This window comes from Panthera pardus, unplaced genomic scaffold (assembly GCF_024362965.1).
Source record: "Panthera pardus isolate Hobbes unplaced genomic scaffold, ASM2436296v1 HiC_scaffold_20, whole genome shotgun sequence".
In the NCBI taxonomy this organism is placed as follows: Eukaryota; Metazoa; Chordata; class Mammalia; order Carnivora; family Felidae; genus Panthera; species Panthera pardus.
The window spans coordinates 62,112,380-62,133,767 of record NW_026526766.1 but is presented as its reverse complement, the minus strand read 5'-3'; the positions used below and the strand labels follow the sequence as shown (position 1 = coordinate 62,133,767).

Below are 21,388 nucleotides of genomic sequence, written 5' to 3'. Positions count from 1 at the left end.
TAATATATTGTTGGATTTGGTTTGCTAATATTTTGTTGAGGATATTTGCATCTGTAAGAGATAATGGCCTATAGTTCTCTTTTTTGTGTCTTTATCTGGTTTTGGTATCAGGGTGGTAATTGGCCTCATTGAATGAATTTTGGAAGTTTACCTTTTTTATTTTTTGTAATAGTTGGAGAAGGAGTATTAACTCTTCTTCAAATGTTTGCTAGAATTTGCCTGTGAAGCCGTCTGGTTCTGGACTTTTGTTTATTGGGAGTTTTTTGATTACTGATTCAATTTCATTGTTGGTAATTGATGTGATCAGATTTTCTATTTCTTCCTGCTTTAGTTTTGGTAGGTTATGTTTCTAGGAATTTATCCATTTCTTCCAAGTTGTCCAATTTGTTGGCATAGATATTTTCATAATATCCTGTTACAGTTGTTTGTATTTCTAGGGTGTTGGTTATTATTTCTCCTTTTTCATTAATTGTATTTGGGTCTTTCTCTCCTTGTCTTATGTATTTATTTTTTAATTTTTCTTTATTTAGTTTTTTGTTGAGTCTTGCTAGAGGTTTATCAGTTTTTGTTGATTTGTTAGAAGAACCAGTTTCTGGTTTCATTGATATGTTCAATTATTTTTTCTAAATTTCTGTATCATTTATTTCTGCTCTAATCTTTATTATTTTTTTCCTTTTGATGGCTTTGGGTTTTGTTTTTTTTTTTGTGGCTTCTTTAGGTGTAAGGTTAGTTTGCTTATTTGAGGTTTTTCTTTTTTTATTTTTTACATTTATTTATTTTTGAGAGAGACAGACAGCATGAGCAGGGGAGGGGCAGAGAGAGAGGGAGACACAGAATCAGAAGCAGGCTTCAGGCTCCCTGCTGTCAGCTCAGAGCCCAATGCAGGGCTCGAACCCACGAACGATGGGATCATGACCTGAGCCGAAGTCGGACGCTTAACCGACTGAGCCACCCAGGCGCCCCTTGAGGTTTTTCTTCTTGAGGTAGGCCTGTGTTACTATAAACTTCTTTCTTAAAATTTTTTTAAACCATTTGAAAAAAATTTATTTTAATGCTTGTTAATTTTTTGAGAGAGAGAGAGAGAATATGAGTGGGGGAAGGGGCAGAGAGAGAGGGCAACCACACGAAGCAGGCTCCAGGCTCTGAGCTGTCAGTGCAGAGCCCAATGTGGGCCTTGAACTCACGATCCACATGATTATGACCTGAGCCCAAGTCAGATGCTTAACCAACTGAGCCACCTGGGCACCCCTATATAAACTTCTTTCTTAAACCACTTTGGTACAGCCCAAAGATTTTGGACTGTTGTGTTTTCATTTTCATGTAATTTTTGATGTTCTCTGATTTCTTGGTTGACCCGTTCATTGTTTAATAGCATGTTATTTAACTTAACCTCCATGTATTTGTGCTCTTTTCAGATTTTTTTCTTGTGATTTAGTTGTAGTTTGATGGCATTGTGGTCAGAAAAGATGTATATAGAACATTGATTTTTTTTTTTTTAATTTGTTGAGACTTGTTTTGTGGCCTAATATGTGATCTATTCTGGAAAATGTTCTGTGTGCACTTGAAAAGAATTTGTACTCTGCTGTTTTAAGATAGAATGTTCTGAATATGTTAAATCCATGTGGTCCAGGATTTCATTCAAAGGCACTATTTCTTTGTTGATTTTCTGTTTGGATGACCTGTCCATTGATATAAGTGGACTTTTAAAGTCCCCTATTATTATTGTATTACTATCAGTTATTTCTTTTATGGTTGTTATTAACTGTGTTTTGTATTTGGGTGCTCCCATGTTGGATGTGCAAGTACTTACAATTTTTATATCCTCTTGTTTGGAATGCCCCCTTTATTATTACATAGTGCCCCTTTTTGTCTTTTGTTATAGTCTATAACAAGTCTTTTTAAAGTCTATTTTGTCCAGTATAAGTATTGCCGCCTTGGTTTTCTTTTAACATCCATTTGCATGATAAATATTTTTTCATCCCCTCACTTTCAATCTGCACATGTTGTTAGGTCGGAAACGAGTCTTTTGTAGGCAGCATATAGATGGGTCTTGTTTTTTTAATCCACTCTGTCACCCTGTGTCTTTTGATTGGATCATTTAGTCCATTTACATTCAAAGTAAATATTGAATAGATATGTATTTACTGCCATTTTGTTACTTGTTTTATGGTTGTTCCTGTAGATTTTCTCTGATCCTTTCTCTTCTCTTGCTCTCTTTCATAGTTTGCTTTCTCTAGTGATATACTTGGATTCTTTTCTCTTTATTCTTTGCATATCTATTACTGATGTTTGATATGTGGTTATCATTAGGTGTGCACATAACATCTTCTACATGCATATAGCAGTCTATATTAAGTTGATGATCATTTAAGTTTATACTGTTATTTACTCCTCTCCCTCCCATGTTTTAGGTATATGGTTTCATATTTTACATCCTTCTATTTTATGAATCCCCTTAACTGAATATTTACAAATACATTTATTCTTATTGCTTATGTGTTTTTTACTTTTTGTACTCTCACTTCTGGTCTTCCTTTTCATTCAGAGTCCCCTTTAAATATTTCTTGTAGAGCTGGTTTAGTGGTCATGCGCTCCTTTAGTTTTTGTCTGAGAAACTCTTTTATCTCTCCTTCTATTCTGGATATTCTTGGCCACAGATTTTTCCCTTTCAGCATGTTGAATATATCCTGCTGTACTCCTTTCTGGCCTGCAAAGTTTCTGCTGAAAAATCCACTGATATCCCTGTAGGGTTTCACTTGTATGTAACTGTCTTACTTTCTCATCGTCCTTTAAAAATTTTTTCTTTATCACTACTTTTTGCCATTGTAATTACTATGTTTGTTGGTGTGGATGGCCATGGTTTGAATTGGGAGTGGGGGGAGGGTCTCTTTTTCCTGAGTCTGGATCTCTGTTCCTTCCCTAGACTAGGGAAGTTTTCAGGTATTATTTCTTCAAATAAATTTTCTTCCCTCTTATCTCCTCTTCTGAGATCCCTGTAATGCAGATTGTTACTATGCTGGATGGAGTCACTGAGTACCCTAAGACTATTCTCAGTTTGCATAAGTTTCTTTCCTCTTATTTGCTCAGCTTGGTTACCTTCCATTACTGTCTTCCAGGTCATTAATTCATTCTTTGCTTTGTCTAGCCTGATATTTATTCCATCCAGTGTATCTTAAATTTCATTTTCTGTGTTCTTGATCTCTGATTAGTTCTTTTTATTCTTTGACAGTCTTACTGATGTTCTCCATTCTTTTCTCCAATCCAATGTCTTTTTTTTTTTTTTTTTTTTAAGTAAGCTTCGTTTTCAGTGCAGAGTTCAACATGGGGCGTGAACTCAGGACCTTGAGATCAAGGCCCGAGCTGAGATCAAGTGTCAGATGCTTAACCAACTGAGCCACCCGGGTACCCCTCTCCTGTATCTTAAATTCTCTATCAGGCATATTACTTATTTTCACTTTGGTCTCTTGCTGTGGTTTGATCCTGGTCTTTCATTTGGGAGATGTTTCTCTGTCTCCTCATTTTGCCTGACTTCCTGTGTCTGTTTTTGTGTGTTAGGGAAGTCAGCTGTTTCTTTTGCTCTTAACAATAATAGTCTCTTAAAGAAGAGGCCCTGTAGTGCCTGGCAATGCAGTGTCCTGTTTCCCAAGGCCTGATGCTTCAAGAGAGTGTCTCCTATGTGTTTTGTGTGTGCTCTCCATTTGCGTCTTGGCCTCTTTTTCCTTTAGTGTAGTTTACAGAAGCTCTCTTTGCTCATTGTGTACAATGTTTGATCCTTGGCAGGGGTGGGGCACTGTTTATTTGTTTAAATGTTTATTTGTTTGGCGGGGGGCGGGGGGTGAGTTAGGGACAGAGAGAGAGGGAGACACAGAATCCGAAGCAGGCTCCAGACTCTGAGCTGTTAGCAAGAGCCTGACATGGGGCTTGAATACATGAACTATGAGATCATGACCTGAGCCAAAGTTGGATGCACAGCTGGCTGAGCCACCTAGGTGCCCCCAGGTGGAACACATTTTAATAAGGGGTGTAGTGGTCTGCTTATGAAAGGAGACCTGCCACTACTGCTGCCAGAACTGAGGTCCTGAAAACATGAGTGTCAGGAGATGTGGCATTGGCAGAGTTTGTGCTGGGTTTCTTGGGGAGGGGCCTGCAGCGCTAGGACTCAGGCCTGCATGTGACTGGGAAGGGCATATCTGCTGAATTGTCATGGGTTGGGGGGTGTTGGGTATGGTGGAGGGTGTGGGATGTTTTGGCAGGGGTGGGATGTAAGGAGGCTTGGCAAGTTAGGTTAGGAGTGGTAGCACGGGGCTGTTTCCTGTTGGTGGCTATTTATGCTGAAGGGAGAAGAGGGAAATGACCCTTGCCAGGTCCTTTGTTCCTGGAGGGGTCTCCCTGTGACCTCTGCCTCTCTGGGCCATGCTTTGAGATGAGCAAATCGCAAATCACTTTCCCTCTTGTCTGCCTTGAGTTTTCCAGTTGCTGATACTATGCTGTATTTGCACAGGCTGTTTGTCCTGCTCTAATTGTGGGAACTCTGCTTCCTAATGTCTTCTGGGCTTTCTCAGAGCCAAGTCTGCCGATTTTTAAAATTTCAGGCTTTAAGTCCCGCTGGTTTTTGAGAACTACAAAATTCAGCCCCTCTCATTTTCAAAAGCAAATATTCCAGGGATTCATCCTCCCTGTTCAAGGGCTCCCCTATGTGAAGTCTGTTTTCTGCCCTTCTCTATGCCATCATCTCCCTCTCCATCGTGTCAAATAGCCATGGTCCATTTTGCTTCCAGACTGTCTTTGCCCTTCCTACCTTCTTTAATATGTCCCCTTCCCTGCCTTTAGTTGTGGAATTTGTTCTGCCAGTTTCTGGATGGTTTCCTAGGTAATTTACACTGATACGGGTGTTATCTAGTTGTATCCGTGGGAGGAGGCAAGCTTAGGGTCCTCCTACTAGTACTGCCATTTTCCCAGACAACTTTGCAGTTGTGGGATTTTTAGCAAAAATAGATTGGCAATATAACTGGCTTATTTTTTACAAGATTCCCTAGGGATTCATTTTTAGGGATTTTGGGCTGCTCTTCCATAAGGAGCTGCATTGAATACTCAGATAACCTGTGGAGGGCAACAAAAGTTAAAGTTGGGGGGACAATGTTGGCTTTGGCCAGTGGTCTTCATTCTTATTCATATAACCTCAGTTAATTTTTTACCTGATGTCTAAATTTGTTCATCTTTGGTTCAAATACAAAGGATAGTATTGATTTTTATTGTGGTAAAATATACATAACATGAAATTTGAGCTTTTTAAAAAAATGTTTATTTTGAGAGAGACAAGCGCGCGTGCAAGTCAGAGAGGGGCAGGGAGAGAAGAAGGTAGAGAATCCCAAGCAGCCTCTGTGCTATCAGCACAGAGGCCCTTGTGAGGCTTGATTTCATGAATCATGAGGTCATGACCTGAGCCAAAGTTGGACGCTTACCTGACTGAGCCTCCCAGGTGCCCCTTTACCTTTTTAACTTAATCACTTGTATGTGTTTGGTTCAGTAGTATTAAGTATATTTACATTGTTTACAACCATCACTATCATCCATTTCCAGAAATATTTTCATTTTCCCAACTTGAAAGTGTATCGGTTACAAAATAACTCACCATTGTCCCCTACCACCAGCTCTTGGGAACCACTGCTCTATTTTTTATCTCTAATTTGACTCTTCTAGGTATCTCATAGAAGTAGAATCATAAAATACTTTTCCTTTTGTGTCTGGTGTAATTTCACTTAGGAAAATGTCTTCAAGGTTCATCCGTATTGTAGCATGTACCAGCATTTCATTTCTTGTTTTTTTAAATAGGTTTCATTTTTTGGAGCAGTTTTAGTTTCAAAGTAAAATTGAACAGAAAGTACATACAGAACTGTCCTGTACTCCTCCCAGAAATGTATAGCCTTTTTTCTATCCTGCACCATAGTTTTACATTTGTTAGAATCTATGTACCTGCATGGACACATCTCACATTTGTCGTTTACCTTAGGGTTCCCTGGTGGTATTACACATTCTGTGAGTTTTGACAAATGTAAAATGATGTGTATCTGCCTTGTTGGTATCATACAGGATAGTTTCACTGCCCTGAAAATCCTGTTCTCTGCCTATTCATCCCTCCCCATGTTTTTTTCATGACTTGATAGCTCTTTTTATGTTGGTTTATTTTTGAGAGAGTGTGTGAGCATGCACAAGTGAGGGGTGGGGCAGAGAGAGAGGGAGATGCAGAATCTTAAGCAGGCTCCAGGCTGTCAGCCCCATGAACCTGCGAGATCTTGACCTGAGTCAGATGCTCGATGAGCCACCCAGGCACCCTGATAGCTCTCTTAAGTGCTAAGTAATGTTTCATTGTATGGGTAGGTCACAGTTTATGTATGCACTCGCCTACTTCCTGAAGGATCTCTTGGTTGCTTCCATGTTTTCCTTCCTTTTTAAGGCTAAATAATACTTCACTGTATGTATATACCATATTTTGTTTATCCATTCATCTGTCAATGCACATTTGGTTGGTTTCCACCTTTTGGTTACTGGGAATGATGCTGTTGTAAACATTGGTCTTCAAATATCCATTTGAGTTCCTGCTTTCAGTTCTTTCCTGTATATCAAAGGATATAATTTTGTCATTGAAAATACTGACATTTAAAAATGCATTGTAGTCATCTGTAAGAAAACTTTTTTTGCTCAAAATGTATGAACCTACGTGGTGATGGTCTTTAACAAGGTAATTCTAACATGTACTGGGAACAGATACTATAACTGAACTAACATGAGTTCATTCGTTGGTGAGTTCTAGAGATGCAGTGGTCACACAAAGAAAACCATTTGCTACAAATAAGGAGATCATGGGGAATAGCTTCCAAATCCATGACTCCCTGAATATGGGTGAGCAGGTTCTTTTTATTTGGGGTTTAGGATGAATATTCAGAAAGGGGGGCTTTGTCATCGCATGTACAGGCAGGCATAAATTTGCACAGACATACTTAGATTGTTTTTGCATTCCTTTTGTTCCCTTAAAATCCTTAACTACTAAAGTTTTTGCATTTCTTTGTACTTCTGCTAGGAAGTTTTGTAAAAAGTGTCCTTAGGCTTAGTAGAACCAGTGGGGCATAGATCACAGAAACTAACTGGGGCCTAAATGACTTCTCTTGTGTCCTGAAAACTGTGTCTTTCTTTTACTTGGGACTCCAAATCTTTCTGTTCACAACAGCTAAAGTCTTGCCTTTGGTGTATGAATCGGCTTGTGAGAGCAAGCTGACTGGAGTCATCCACTAGTTGGGATGATTTTCTAGTATGCTGGGAAAATTAGTTTCTTTTTTGAGTGGGAATGGAGAGCTTTGATTTGGCAAGTTGTCATTAAGTGGTGGTTTGGTTGTTGGGAATTTAGTGCAAAGGGTATTAGAAAAAGATTGATTTTCTGCTTATGGCAGTGACAAAGTTTTTTTAGAAATTTTATTTTTTTTAATAGGTGTACTTTTTCCTTTCTCCTTTTTTTTTTTTTTTTTGTTTAAATTTTATTTATTTTTGAGGGGGGGGCATAGAGGGAGAGAGAGGGAATCCCAAGCAGTCTCCACACTGTCAACACAGAGCCCGACACGGGACTTGAACTCCTGAACCATGAGATCATGACCTGAGCCGAAATCAAGAGTTGGATGCTTAACCTACTGAGCCACCCAGGAGCCCTTATTTGTTTTAAAAAAGTGAGCTATGTTAAAGAAACATAATAAATACTAGTTCAGACTGTATATGAATGATTAAATTTTAGAAAAAGTTACTGGCAAATAAATTTATTTGTGGGACCCTGAAGACAGAATAGAGCCCAGAGAAAGAGTGCAACAGGAATTGAGTACTTAAAGAAGCAGAATTCAAAAGGAAATTGACTTGCAGTTACATGTGTAGAAGAAATCTGAGCTTCCTATAATTAAAATTGAGTAGCAATGCCTGTTAAGGCCAAAAGAAAAGATGTTTGGAAGAGTATAAAGTTTATTTGGTAAAAAGGAAGTTTATTGGATGTATTATATGTAGAAAGTTTTCCTAACTAGCTTGTTTGTTTTTTTAAGTTCATCTTTATTTATTTTGTGAGAGATAGAGAGCAAGCGGTATAGGGGAAGAGAGAGAGGGAGACAGAATCCCAAGCAGGCTCTGCACTGACAGTGCAGAGCCTGATGTGTGGCGCAAACTCAGAACTGCAAGATCAAGAACCCAACTGAAGTGAGATGCTTAACTGACTGAGCCACCCAGGTACCCCTTCTAAATAGTTTAAATAAGGACTCCCATTGAATATCCAGAATCTGAAATTTTTAGGGGCAGATACTACTTTGGGAGAACCTTAAGATAACAAATTAGGTTGGGAGTGGGAAAGAAGCTTACGGGGATATCCTATAAACAGTAGATCATAGTTACTATTGTGAGACAGTTTGTTATAGTTAGCTGGCTTACTCTTATGTCAGTTATCTAAGACAGCGGTTCTCAAAGTGTAGTCTGTGATCTCTGGGGTCTCCAAGGCCAGAACTATTTTCACAATTATATCATTAAGACATTGTTTGCCTTTTTGATTGTTCTGACATTTGCACTGATGGTACAAAAGCAGTGGTGGATAGGACTGCCGGTGTCTTAGCATGAACTAGGGCAATGGCACCAACTGTACTAGTAAAACATCGTATTCTTCACCACCATACACTCACTTAAAAATGTCCTTAATGAAGCAGTAAAAACTACTAATTTTGTTAAGTCATGACCCTTGAGAACACATTTTTTTTATATTCAGTGTGACAAAGTGTGTGTAAAGTAATTTGAATGCATACCATGGGATGATGGTTGTCTCAAGGAAGTACACTTTTGTGATTATTCTACTTGGGAGTATTTTTCTGTGATGGACATAATTTTAACTTGAAAGAATGACTACCAAACGAACTGTGGATTCAGACTTGGATATTTGGCAGTTATTTTCTCAAAATGAACAAAGAGCCTATCAATTCCAAGAAAACGGCTGACCGTATTTATGCCAGTGATAAAATTTGAGCTTGTTTCAAACCAAAATCAGTATTTTGGAGAACTTGTATCCATCACCTAAGTTCTGTCCATGTATTTCCTATGTTTATGCTCATTTTTTCATATGTCTGTTTCCATCTATCTGGGACCATTCAGAATCTGCTGGAGGTTATTTTTGCTTAATTGTTTTGTCTAAAAAATATATATACATATTTTTCATTTCTAAAGAGTGTTTGAGCAGAGCATAGTACTCTGGGTTTGGCAGTTTTCTTTAAGCACACTGACAATAACACTTTACTGTCTGCAGATTTTCATTTTCTGTTGAGAAGTCAGCTATGAGTCTAACTGTTGTTACTTTAAAAGCTTCCTATTCACACTCCCCATGAATTTTCTTTTTGTTTTTTGCAGTTTCACAATGATGTATCCAGGTGGGGTTTTTGTTTTTTATTTTTTTTTTATTCTCCTTGGGATTCAGTGAACTTAAATCTGAGATCTTAAATCTTGATTGGAATATCTTTAAACAGATCTGATAAATTCTCATTATCTTAAAAAAAATTGCAGTCACATTTCTCTCCTGTAAAGACTGATTAAACATGTTAACATGTTAGATTTACTTACTGCATCTTTCTTCTTTCTTTTTCTTTCTCTTTCTTTCTTTCCTTAAATCTCCTATGTTCTAGCTTTTAATTCTTCAGTTTTGTTCAACTGAGCTCAGACACAAATACATTGAATTTTTGTTTTTCATTTGTAGAATTTTTGTCCATTTGCTCCTAGCACCTTTTGTTGAAAAGACTTCATTCTCCACTGAGTTGCTTTTGGTCTTTTGTCAGAGATGAGTTGATTATATTTTTACGGGTCTATTTTGGAGCTCTTTGTTCCATTAACCTACGTGTGTCTGTTCTTTCACCAATTCCATGCTGTCTTTGTTACTGTAGTTGTATATGGTAACTCTTGAAATTGGGTAGAATAAGTCCTCCAGCTTTGTTCTACTTCTATCTTGGGTGTTTTAGGTCTTTTGCCTTTCTATATAAACTTCGGAATCAATTTATTGATAACTACAAGTAGCTTGCTGGGATTTTGATTTGAATTGTGTTGACTCTGTAGAGCTAATTGGGAAGAATTGTTACTCAAACCAGTGGTAGAAAGCAAAATTGGGATTACGTTTTATCTAAGAGCTGTTTTTATTTCTGGTTTACCTTTACCCTGGATAACATGAAAGTTCCGGTGTTTGGCAGGCCCTGGGCTTTGACTTTTCCCTGTGAGGCCACTAAAAGGTTACTTCAGTTTTGTAGTTTTTTCTTTGGAATTGGCAGCTGCCCTAAGGACAGAGCCTTGAGTGCTAGTATCTTGCTTTTTTCCTAGGTTTTTGGGCCCAGTAAATGTTTATTATCTTAGCTCTTGAGCTTTTGAGTTTTTTTAATGTTTATTTATTTTGAGAGAGAGAGAGAGAGTACAAGTGGGAGAGAGGGGCAGAGAGAGAGAGAGAGAGAGTACAAGTGGGAGAGAGGGGCAGAGAGAGAGAGAGAGAGAGAGAGAGAGAGAGAGAGAGAGAGAGAATCCCAAGCAGGCTCTGTGCTGTCAGCATGGAGCCCGACACTGGGTTCGATTCCATGACCACGAGATCACAATGTGAGCCAGTATCAGGAGTTGGGCACTTAACTGAGCCATCCAGGTGCCCCTGCTTTTGAGGTTTTTAAAAAATTTCATCTAGTTTTAAAGTTGTTTTCAGGAAGGGGATTACCTACATTTATCATTATTGAAAATTGGAGCATCCCCAGTGGTCTGCCTCCCTCATAGAATTGATGGTTGATATATTTACTCTTAAAAATTTGTATAAATTATTGGAGGAGCAGAATGAATTCTCCCAAATTTGCAGTGTCCATTGAGACCTTCCAGACAGTAATAAATTATGCTGCTTGAGATAAACTTATGGTAGATCTTGGAAAGCTCTACTTGTGAAGAAATGTGGCAGTTGAGTTTTGAGTGGTCTAATTAATGTTAAAATGTGCCTTGGTTTTGGGCACTGGGCCGTTTGGCGAAAAACCTTGTAGAAATTTTGGGTTTGTGGTACAGACTGCTAGTTGTCTGTCCCAGTTCTCATTCCTTTCTTAATTTCCAGTGTTGAGGAATATGACCGTGCAAAATAAAAACTAGATTTTTCATCTTCTTTTGCACCTAGGAGTGGTTATGTGAGTAATCTGTTAAATAGTTTGGACTTTTCTCTCTGTTGTCAAACTTGTACATTGAGCTGTCTGTTGGCCATCTCTGCCTGGATTTATACCAGAAACACTGCAAGCCCAACATAATCAAAAGTAATATTTATTTTCTGGATCTCTGCTACTTCATTTATCCAGTCACCAATGCTGGAACTTCTGACTCCTCCAAATCCCACTGTCCCAAACTCACACACATATATATACTTCAGACTTCAAATCCAGCTAATTTTTATTCTTTCTAAATGTCCTGCCTTCTCCCAGTCTATACCCAGCATTGACCCTGGTTCTTGCACTTGTCATCTCTTGCCTAGATTGCTACAAGAGCCATACAGTTGCTTCTTTGTTTATAGTTTTTTAAAATGTTTATTTTTTTTTAATGTTTATTTATTTTGAGAGACAGCACGTGCACATGCACCCAGGAGAGGGGCAGAGAGAGAGGGAGAGAATCTCAAGCAGACTCTGTGCCGTCAGCACAGAGCCTGACACAAGGCTCCATCTCATGAAGTGTGAGATCATGACCTGAGCCAAAATCAAGAGTAAGATGCTGAACTGACAGCCACCCAGGCGCCCCTGTGTATAGTTTTGTAACTCTCATTTTTCCTTTTCCATCCACAGAATCGCCCATCTGAAATAAGTTTTCAGTCATGCTTGCATAATTAATTTTAGTGCCCTTAGCCTCCCAGACTCTGTAATGTGGTTCCATTTTACCTTTCCAGCTCATTTGTCATTCCTAACCCTACATTTGATGCTCTAATAGCACCAGATTTCTTTTTTTTTTAATTTTTTTAAGTGTTTGTTTATTTCTGAGACAGAGACAGAGCACGAGTGGGGGAGGGGCAGAGAGAGAGAGAGAGAGAGAGAGAGAGACAGACAGACAGACAGACAGACACACGCAGAATCAGAAGCAGGATCCAGGCTCTGAGCTGTCAGCACAGAGCCCTATGCAGGGCTTGAACCCATGAACCGCGAGATCATGACCTAAGCTGAAGTCAGACACTTAACCTACTGAGCCACCCAGGCACCCCAGAGAGATTTTTTACTTTAATTAACTTTACATTTTTCTAAACATGAAATAAATAGGGCCTGCTGTTGAATATACCATATTCTGAAATAGGGATTTATAGTCTAAGTCACAAGTTTTCTTTTTGAAGTACTGTATTTGAGATATCTTTTTTGAAATTTCTTTCACAGTCTGAAAGAAATGTTTTATTTGGCTGGGAAAAATGATTTTCATATGTGTATCATATACGTTGTTTTAGAACATTGCTTATCTGGACCAGTCTCCTTCTGTCACACATACGGAAATGGTGGCCAGGAGAAATTAGTGATTATGTTGATGAGGTAGAAGCAGAGTCAGGATCTGCCGTGACCTACATCCAAATACAAGTATCTGCTTTAAAAAAATCTTCAAGCATGTTGAGGTTCTCAAGTCTTATCTCCAAATTGCATTTAGGATTACCAAGCATTGTTACAAAGACCTTGACCTTTTGTGTAAAGAGTAACTTGGGTAATTAACTGAGCAGGATACATTGTAATTCGTGTCTTATTAACAACCTTAATTCTATAAGGAATGGTTTATTTACAAAACAGTGGCCTAAACCTTGCCTCCATACCTGTCTTGGCAATTTATTTTAGAAGGAAATATTTTTTGACCCATTGATAGATTATTTTTAAGTATTCTAAGTGAAGCAGGCGTGGTAGATATAACATGTTATAGATGTATTTGTCTTTGTTTGTTTTTAGCATCAAGCATTGCACAATTCTCTCCAATAATGTAGATCATCTCTTACTGAATTTAACGCTGTCTGATATCATGGTCTCCTTGGCAAATGCCTCAACTTTACAGAAGGATTCCAACTGGATAGAAATGATAAGAAAATTTGTGACAAAGACCCTTGAAGATGGCTTTAGGCTAAATAGTAAGCAGCTAAACAGATTGCTTGGAGTATCATGGAGATTAATGCAGATACAACCTAACAGAGGTAGGTGTTCTTGCTTTGTCCTTATTTAAGAGAGGAGCTCTTATGCATGCTATTAGGGTCTAGCTTTGAATTGATGACTTTCACACATTTTATGTAGACAAGTTAATTACATTCAAACCTTAAAAGTTAGCTTGTATAATTATAAATGGACTATCTGCTTGAACACTGAAATGGTTAATACTCAGCGCATCTCTTTCTCAGGTGAGTAGGTCCACTGTGAAGCAATATGATTAAATTTCTAGTAGATTACAGACTTGAGTAAAAGGAGGTAGGTATTACTTCAGAATGCTATTGAGCCTAATGATAAAGAAATACACTTTTCTGGTCTAGTTTGATTAGAAATTGAGCACTTTCCCCTTTTATCCATATAGAATGTGTTGAATCTTGCCTGTCTCTACCTTTCTGTTAGCCTGAAGTTATGTCACATAAAGTCTATTTTTAGTGTGATTTACGAATTCTTTTCATTCAAAAACAAAGCTTTCCTGTTTGGTTCCCATCTTATTCATCTTTCTAATATCTTGGTTTTTGTCATCATTACATAGGTTTGTTGTCCCTTACAAAAATTACACTGTAGTCTCAGGTTGCAGTCTGACTTTTATATTAACTCATTACTATTGGACTTCAGTGGTAGTATCAGTTTGTGACTAAGATCTGCTTTGTCATAGGAACAAAGTAAAGTGCTTCTGTGCTTTTAGAGGAATTTGGGAGCTGGTGAAGAAACATTTTTGATTAATATACAGTTGTTTTTGTATTTAGAGGCTACAGAGTCTCTCATCAAGGCAGTTTATACATTGTATCAGCAGAGAGGCCTCCTCCTTCCAGTTCGAACTTTGTTACTAAAGTTTTTCAGTAAAATCTATCAAAAAGAAGAACTGAGATCTTACAGAGTCAGGTAAGGTTTCATTTATTTTACCTTTCTTTTTTGGTGGAGTTATTTTGTAGTCTACTTAAGATACTAGAGTGGTAAAAATCTTTGGAGATGTTCATTCTTTTTATTTTGTTTGGCTGCATATAAGAAAAGATATAAAATTGTATATAGAAACATGCATAGTAGTGCCAGTAATCTTTATGTGCACCACCAGCAGATAAAAGCCTCTTTGAGCTTATATTTCCACTTGTCCACTTACAACTTAAGGTCAGTTGGAGTAACCTATAGCAGCCTCAACTTTTTCTTTTGCTTTCTGTAAAAACTATGGAGGTTGAACTATTAGCTATTAGTGGCATATTGGGGCATATGGTGTAAGAATGAAGACGATAGAAGATGAAAAAGTTTCCGGCTTAGTTTGGTGCTATCAGTTGAGATGGATAACACAAAGAGTAGAATTAAGGAATTAATTTTTTGATACGGTGAATTTGAGATATAGTTTGGAAGTCAGGAAGATGTGTTTAAGTAGAAGATAAGGTTTGGGGATACCTGAGCATATGTAGGTAGTTGTTGAAACATATTTGAGTCTTTAGTAGAAGCTGGGTGCTTTTCATAATTTATCTAAATCTCATATTCCTACTTTGAGGTGTAGATACTGTTACTTTCGTTTTGTAGGAGGAAACTGAAGCTTAGTTTAATAAGTTGGTGAGTGTCCTATAATTAATGGGGAACAGAGCTGAGACTTAAGTTTAGGTCTGACAGCAAAGGTCATGCTTAATTCACTAAGCTCTTGGGGTACAGCAAAAGTGATTGCCGTTGCCTGAGTGAAGAGACATTGGAGCTTTAGCAAGTATAAGTACAGTTGATCCTTGAACAGTGTGGGGATTAGGGACACTGACCCCCCCTCCCCATTACAGTTGAAAAACTGTATGTAACTTTTGACTCCCTCAGAACTTAACTACTAATAGCCTACTGTTGATTAGAAGTCTTACCGATAAGTTGATAAACATATTTTGTATGTTATATATATTATATATTGCATTCTTACAATAATACCTAGCTTAATGCTTTCAGTTTCTAGGGTGTGCAGTTTGTGAGGTTTTCGCAAAAAATTTTCCAGTATATTTATTGAAAAAAACCTGCATGTAAGCAGACCCACGCAGTTCAAAACCATATTGTTCAAAGGTCAACTGTATACTGAAGAACTAAAATAACACAGGTTTGAAACCATTTAGTGTGAGAGCACCCTACATTGAATGCATTATTGAGTTAGTATAACAGCTAATACTGTAAGGATAAATAGAACACAAAGAGCAGTAGTAGTGTCTGTTTTTGAAGATAAACATGCAATTTAGATAGTGCCCCAAATTGCATGCTCTTTTTAAGTGAGTGGTTAAAACCTTGGAAAATGCTACAGCTGAATAAATGATGCTTCTGGTCTTATAAACTCTAAAATGTTTAAATGAGTACATGTGTTCTTGGTAGATAATAATGTCACTCTGTGGTATATTTAAGTTAAAAATTTTTTTTGTTTGTTTAAACTTATTTCTCTTGTCTTTATACTTTATTTTGTTCTTCCTTGGTGTTTCTTAGATATCGTAGTAAGGTGTTATCCCGTTGGCTGGCTGGTTTACCATTGCAGCTTGCTCATCTTGGCTCCCGAAATCCTGAGCTGTCAACACAGCTTATTGATATCATCCATACTGCAGCAGCACGAGCAAATAAAGAATTACTAAAAAGTTTACAAGCTTCTGCTCTCCGAATCTATGGTAAGAGTTTAACTGTGTAGGTAACCATTGATCTACCCTGCATTAGGAAAGAAGTTTCTTTAAAAAAAAAAAATTTTTTTTAATGTTTATTTTTGAAGGAGAGAGAGACAGAGTGTGAGCGGGGGTGGGGCAGAGAGAGAGGGAGACAGAATCTGAAGCAGGCTCCAGGCTCTGAGCTTTCAGTACAGAGCCATGTGGGGCTCAAACACACAAGCTGTGAGATCATGACCTGAGCCGAAGTCGGCTGCTTAACGGACTGAGCCACCCAGGCACCCCTGGGAAAGAAGTTTCTAAGCGGAACTCTTTAGGTTTGCCTTTCCTTTGAATTATTATAAATGATTCACACCATGGTTAAAGTGCCAGAACAAAATATCAAATAGTAAATTCATTTTCAATAGTAAGTATTTTTTATTAGGATACTTTTAGAAGGTTAATGGTTGTAGATGCTTCTTGGATTCTTAAATTGTCTTTTCAGCCACATGCTGTTTACAAATTCAAAACTGATCAGGTATTTAAAAAAAATTCCTTTGAAGCTTTGGCAGCAAATTAATCATAAAGGATATTTTGTATGACTTCTATATATTTATACTTTTTTATTCATCCTGGGAACTATTTTATATTTTAAGCAAAAATACCAATAAAAGCATATTGGGAGGTATTACATATATGTAATATGTATTTATTATTGAGATGTAATTCACAAACCATAAAATTTGTCCTTTTACAATGTATATTTCAGTGTTTTTAACATATTCCCAAAGTTGTGCAGTCACCACTGTCTGATTCCAGAATATTTTTATCACCCCAAAAAGAAATGAAACCCATTAGTAGTCCTTCCCCAGCTCCTGGCAACCACCAATCTACTTTCCTGTCTCTACGGATTTGCCTGTTCTGGACATTTGTTATAAATGGAATTATATAATGTAGAGCCTTTTGAATCTGGCTATTTTCACTTAATGTACTGTTGGCAGTATACATGCATATTTAGTGTGCATGTATCTGTACCTTTTTTTTTTTTTTTTTTTTTTTTTTTTGCTGAGTACTAGTATTCCACTCTATGAATCTGTCACTTATATTTACCCATTCATTAAGTGATGGACATTTGGTTTGCTTCCATCCTTTTTGGGTTATATTTTTAAGTCTTTTTTTTTCAGTACTGCTTATATGTAGATGTCTTCTGCTTTAAATTAGGTTGATATTGTAATTGTCACTGTTTAGCAAAAGCGCTTGTTTTTTACCGTTTTACTTTGGTTCAATCCCTTTACCCCATCAAAGTTATTATTTCAGACATTGACACTTGGATGTTGTGGAATTATTACAGTGTTAAATAAATATATCTTTAATAATGTTCATTGTTTTACTTTAGAAAATAGTTTAAGTCCTACATATACTTTATGATAAAACTTTTTTATGTAGATGGTAAGTTGAAATTCAGTTTAATACAGTAAAAAGTAAGCAAGCACTCAATCTGCTTTACTAATTTAATCTCTGTATATCTTTTATAGTTGACTTTAATATGTGTTACCTACCCCACTAGATCCACAAGAAGGCACTGTGGTGGTTCTTCCAGCAGACTCTCAGCAGCGTTTGGTCCAGCTTGTATATTTTCTACCAAGTCTGCCTGCTGATTTACTTTCTCGGTTAAGTCGTTGCTGTATTATGGGAAGACTCAGCTCAAGTTTGGCTGCCATGCTTATCGGGATACTGCACATGAGGTAGCATCCAAGTGAGCTATATTTTAAGTATATAGTCTTTTCTCCCATGCCTTTTACTGGCAGTGTGTAAATTACAGAAGGCTTATACTGCTACTAACTTCATTTGCTCTTAATGCAACATTTAAAACTCTTCATCCTATTATTGCTAGATAAAGTTCACTGGAGTAAGACTGTTTCAAGTTTTTTAGTGATTTGTATAGATAGAAATTATCTATAATTTGTACATAATGTACAGATTTTAAATTCTCAAAAGCCTGTAGTAAGGGTTCAGTGGCAGGTGAGAGTACTGTGCTTAAATAAAACCTTTGGTGTTAATGACATTGTGATACAGACCTTCTTTTCAGGGACCTCCAAATTTAACGTAGCTGGTGAAATAAATATGTTTGTGACTCAGGCGAGGAATCAGTTGAAATTTCTTTTTGTGTGTGTGTGGTTAAATGTACATAACATAAAACTTAACCATTTTAACCGGTTTTAAGTATACAGTTAAAAGTGTGCAGTGGCATTAAGTACTTTCACATTGTTGTGCAGCCAGCACCGCTGTCCATCTCCACAACTCTTTTATCATTCCAAACTGAAACTCTGCATGCGTTAAACAGTAACTCCTCATCCCCCTCCCCCCCGGCCCTTAGTAACCACTGTTCTATCTTCATGATAAAAAAAATAAATTAATTAATGTTTATTTTTGAGAGAGAGAGAGAGAGATCACGCGATGGGGAGGGGCAGAGAGAGGGAGATACAGAATCCAAAGCAGGCTCCAGGCTTCAGTCTGTCAGCACAGAGTCCAGCGTGGGGCTTGAACTCACAAACTGAACTGTGAGATCATGATCTGAGCCAAAGTCAGACTCTTAACCGACTGAGCCACCCAGACGCCCCTTCATGATTTTGAGTATTCTAAGTACCTCATATAAATGGAATCCTACTATATATGACCTTTTGTGTCTTGCTTATTTCACTCAGCATAACTCTTCAAGGTACATCCACATCGTATCATGTATCAGAATTTCCTTTTTAAGGTTGACTTAATGTTCCAGTATATGTATATACTACATTTTGTTTATTTTTCCCTTGATGGAAACTTGGTTGTTTCCATCTTCTAGCTTTTGTGAATAATGCTGCTGTGATCATTGGTGTACAGATATCTGTTTGAGTCCTTGCTTTAAATTCTTTTGGCTATATACCCAGAAGTGGAATTGTTGGGTCACATGGTACTTCTCTGTTTAATTCTTCGAGGAACTGCTGTAACGTGTTCCACAGTGGCTGCATCATTTTACTCTTAAATGTTTTATAATAGTGTTTCATATTGTAGGTATTCAAAGTATCCTTAAACACCTTGTGTTTGTATCATTAGGCATAATATTTTTAGTGTTCAGTAAGATTTATTATTGATTGTGTCTCATAGGCAGGGTCTAATATGGTTTTAGGGAGAAATTGAAATCTAGGTGGTACCTGAAAAGTTTAAAGACTAATAACTTCCTTGTGACTTGTACAATACAGATCCTCTATCCTGGTTAAATAGGAGTAGCTCACTTTATTGGTAGACTTGCTTTAGCTTGTTTGACAGTCACCTCTTACCATTATAAGACATATCTTGGAATCAGTCACCTAAAGTGTGATTTACCTTTCTTTTTAGCTAGCAGAAGAGAGCTCTCGGCAATGTGTTTGTTTATATGTGAAATTCACTCTTTTATTTCTTCTGTGTGCATGTGCATTAGAGGGACTTGGTCTTATCTTTAAGTGCTTTAAGCATATATTAGTTTCAGTGTTTTTCTTTCTAAGGGAAAAAAATCCTTGTCTAGTAAGCAGTTATTTAGCAGGCCTTTAAAAAAATTAAATGTGATTTCTTTTTGTTACTGAAGTGGTTTTGTCTATTAACTTCCAGTAGAGGGCACTCTGTTCCTTTGATACAACTGGTGAAGGATCTGTTTTCACGTTGACTTAAAATCAGTTTTTGAACACTTCTTGAAGCTAGTTCTCTTTGGAAGCTATGTTTATATCTTTATCAATATCTGTTATGATTGACTTGATAACTTTTGCCAAGGATGTTTTCAATTTTTTTTTTTCTTTTTGTGGAGATTTGTGGTAACTATTGAGAAAATATATTTACAAATAGTCGGGATTCATAATCACCAAATTAAAAGCATATTGTCAATATAGTTAAAAATCCACCAAGTTAAATTGTGTTTTTTAGCAGAGTCTGTTAGTAGACTTCTCTCTCTGTAGATGTATTGTTCCCATTCAGATGAATCTCTCTTTTTTTTTTTTCAGATGAATCTCTTTTTAAAAAAATAATACAAAATTAGGACTTCTGAACTTTCTTAGGCCAGTGACATCATTATATCACTTCCTAGATTCAGAATTTAACAATAATGTTTGTTTCCCTCAGACATACACTGGGTTATTTCATATCTGGTTTTCTTTTCAAAATACCCCCTTCTGTCCTCAACTATGACTATACACAAGCCAGTTGCTTTTCATATCTTCCACCTGCACTGTTATAATATTCCATCTAACTTTTGCACTTTTGCCAGATTAATTTTCCTTAAATATTGCTTTAATTCTGATTTTTGTCTGTTACACTAAGTGTATTATGAGATCAGGTTCTTTTAGGTTTTGTAGTTCTGATGTCCTGTTTGTCTTTATCCAAGAGAGTTAACCCCAAAGAATAGTTTGTTCCATATGTGAAAAACCCATCAGCTAAAAACTGTTGGTATTCATCTTTTTAAAAGTGCAATTAGAGTTGTTGCCCCTATCTAATTTTTATCACCCACTTAAAGTCTTTTAGAGTTTGACTCCCCCTCCCCCCCCCATACCATTCTCCTTGCGTTTTCCCCCTTACCTTTGCTCATTCCTTATCCTTTCTGCCCCTAGTTTATTTACAGCTGGATTGGGAAACATAAGACCTAAATGTGGAGAGAATCCACACTGTTAGAGAAAAATCTGACAAGGGAGAAATTTGGGACTAAGAAATTTGGCCTGATTTTTAAGTAGGGTAAAATACATGACCTCCTCTGTCAGGAACAGTTTCAGTTTAGTTCTTTTGTCCCAGCTTACCTCAGAAGTGTTCTGGCTCTGACAGTATATATGGTCATCATAATTTTAAGGGCAGTATGATATATTGCTTGTCATTTGTTGAAAGCAGTCTCTTAAATGGATTTTGCTACCTTTTTTAGCCACTGGATGGCACAGTTGCTTTCTGTTTTCACTGGGTTCAAAAGCATATTAGTTTGTTTTCTAATTACCATTTTGTACTCTTTCCCATTGTGCATTTCTGGCTTTTTAAAATAACCTCTCAGTTTTTGTTACTCCTCCCATAAGTCTTTTGCTTATTGTGGGAATAATAAAAAAGGGTGTTTCCATTATTTTAACTGCCCAGATTTAAAGAATGGTAATAAATATTAGCTATTGTAACAGTAAATTAAGTGCTTCTAGTTGAATTAGAAATGCCCAATTTTGTCTGACATTTATTCAGATAACTGAAAGAATTTGTAGCCTCAGCTTGTTGGATCTGATCATTCTCAGCATCCCCCCCCCCTTTTTTGGGCCATATCTGAGACTAACATTTGTTGTCTTTTCCCTTAGCCTTAACTTGAAGAGAGTTTTTAAAGGAATCACTGGAAACTGATCCCCTACCAGGAACCACATAATCCTCATTTAATGAGAAGCTGCTTTACATTTAGCTATTCGCCTAAGTATACCATGAATACTTAGCTGTGCTATTATGACGTAGACCCAGTTATAGCTTTGCACAGTATAGGAACATATGATTATCCTAGAATGACTTTACATGGAATATTCTTTGCCTAACTAAGATACTTTTTGCTTAGTTAGGAAA

At 37.1% G+C, this 21,388-nt stretch overlaps 1 protein-coding gene across 1 annotated transcript in view; it reads left to right on the top strand.

Annotated features, from left to right (window-relative positions):
* Positions 1 to 21,388, top strand: part of TEX10 (testis expressed 10) — a 60,561-nt gene that overhangs the window by 19,409 nt on the left and 19,764 nt on the right. Inside the window, exons 6-9 of the mRNA XM_019454343.2 lie at positions 12,966 to 13,204; positions 13,961 to 14,096; positions 15,663 to 15,838; positions 17,376 to 17,553. Of these exons, the coding sequence (XP_019309888.1) occupies positions 12,966 to 13,204; positions 13,961 to 14,096; positions 15,663 to 15,838; positions 17,376 to 17,553 (729 nt within the window). The remainder of the gene's footprint in view (positions 1 to 12,965; positions 13,205 to 13,960; positions 14,097 to 15,662; positions 15,839 to 17,375; positions 17,554 to 21,388) is intronic.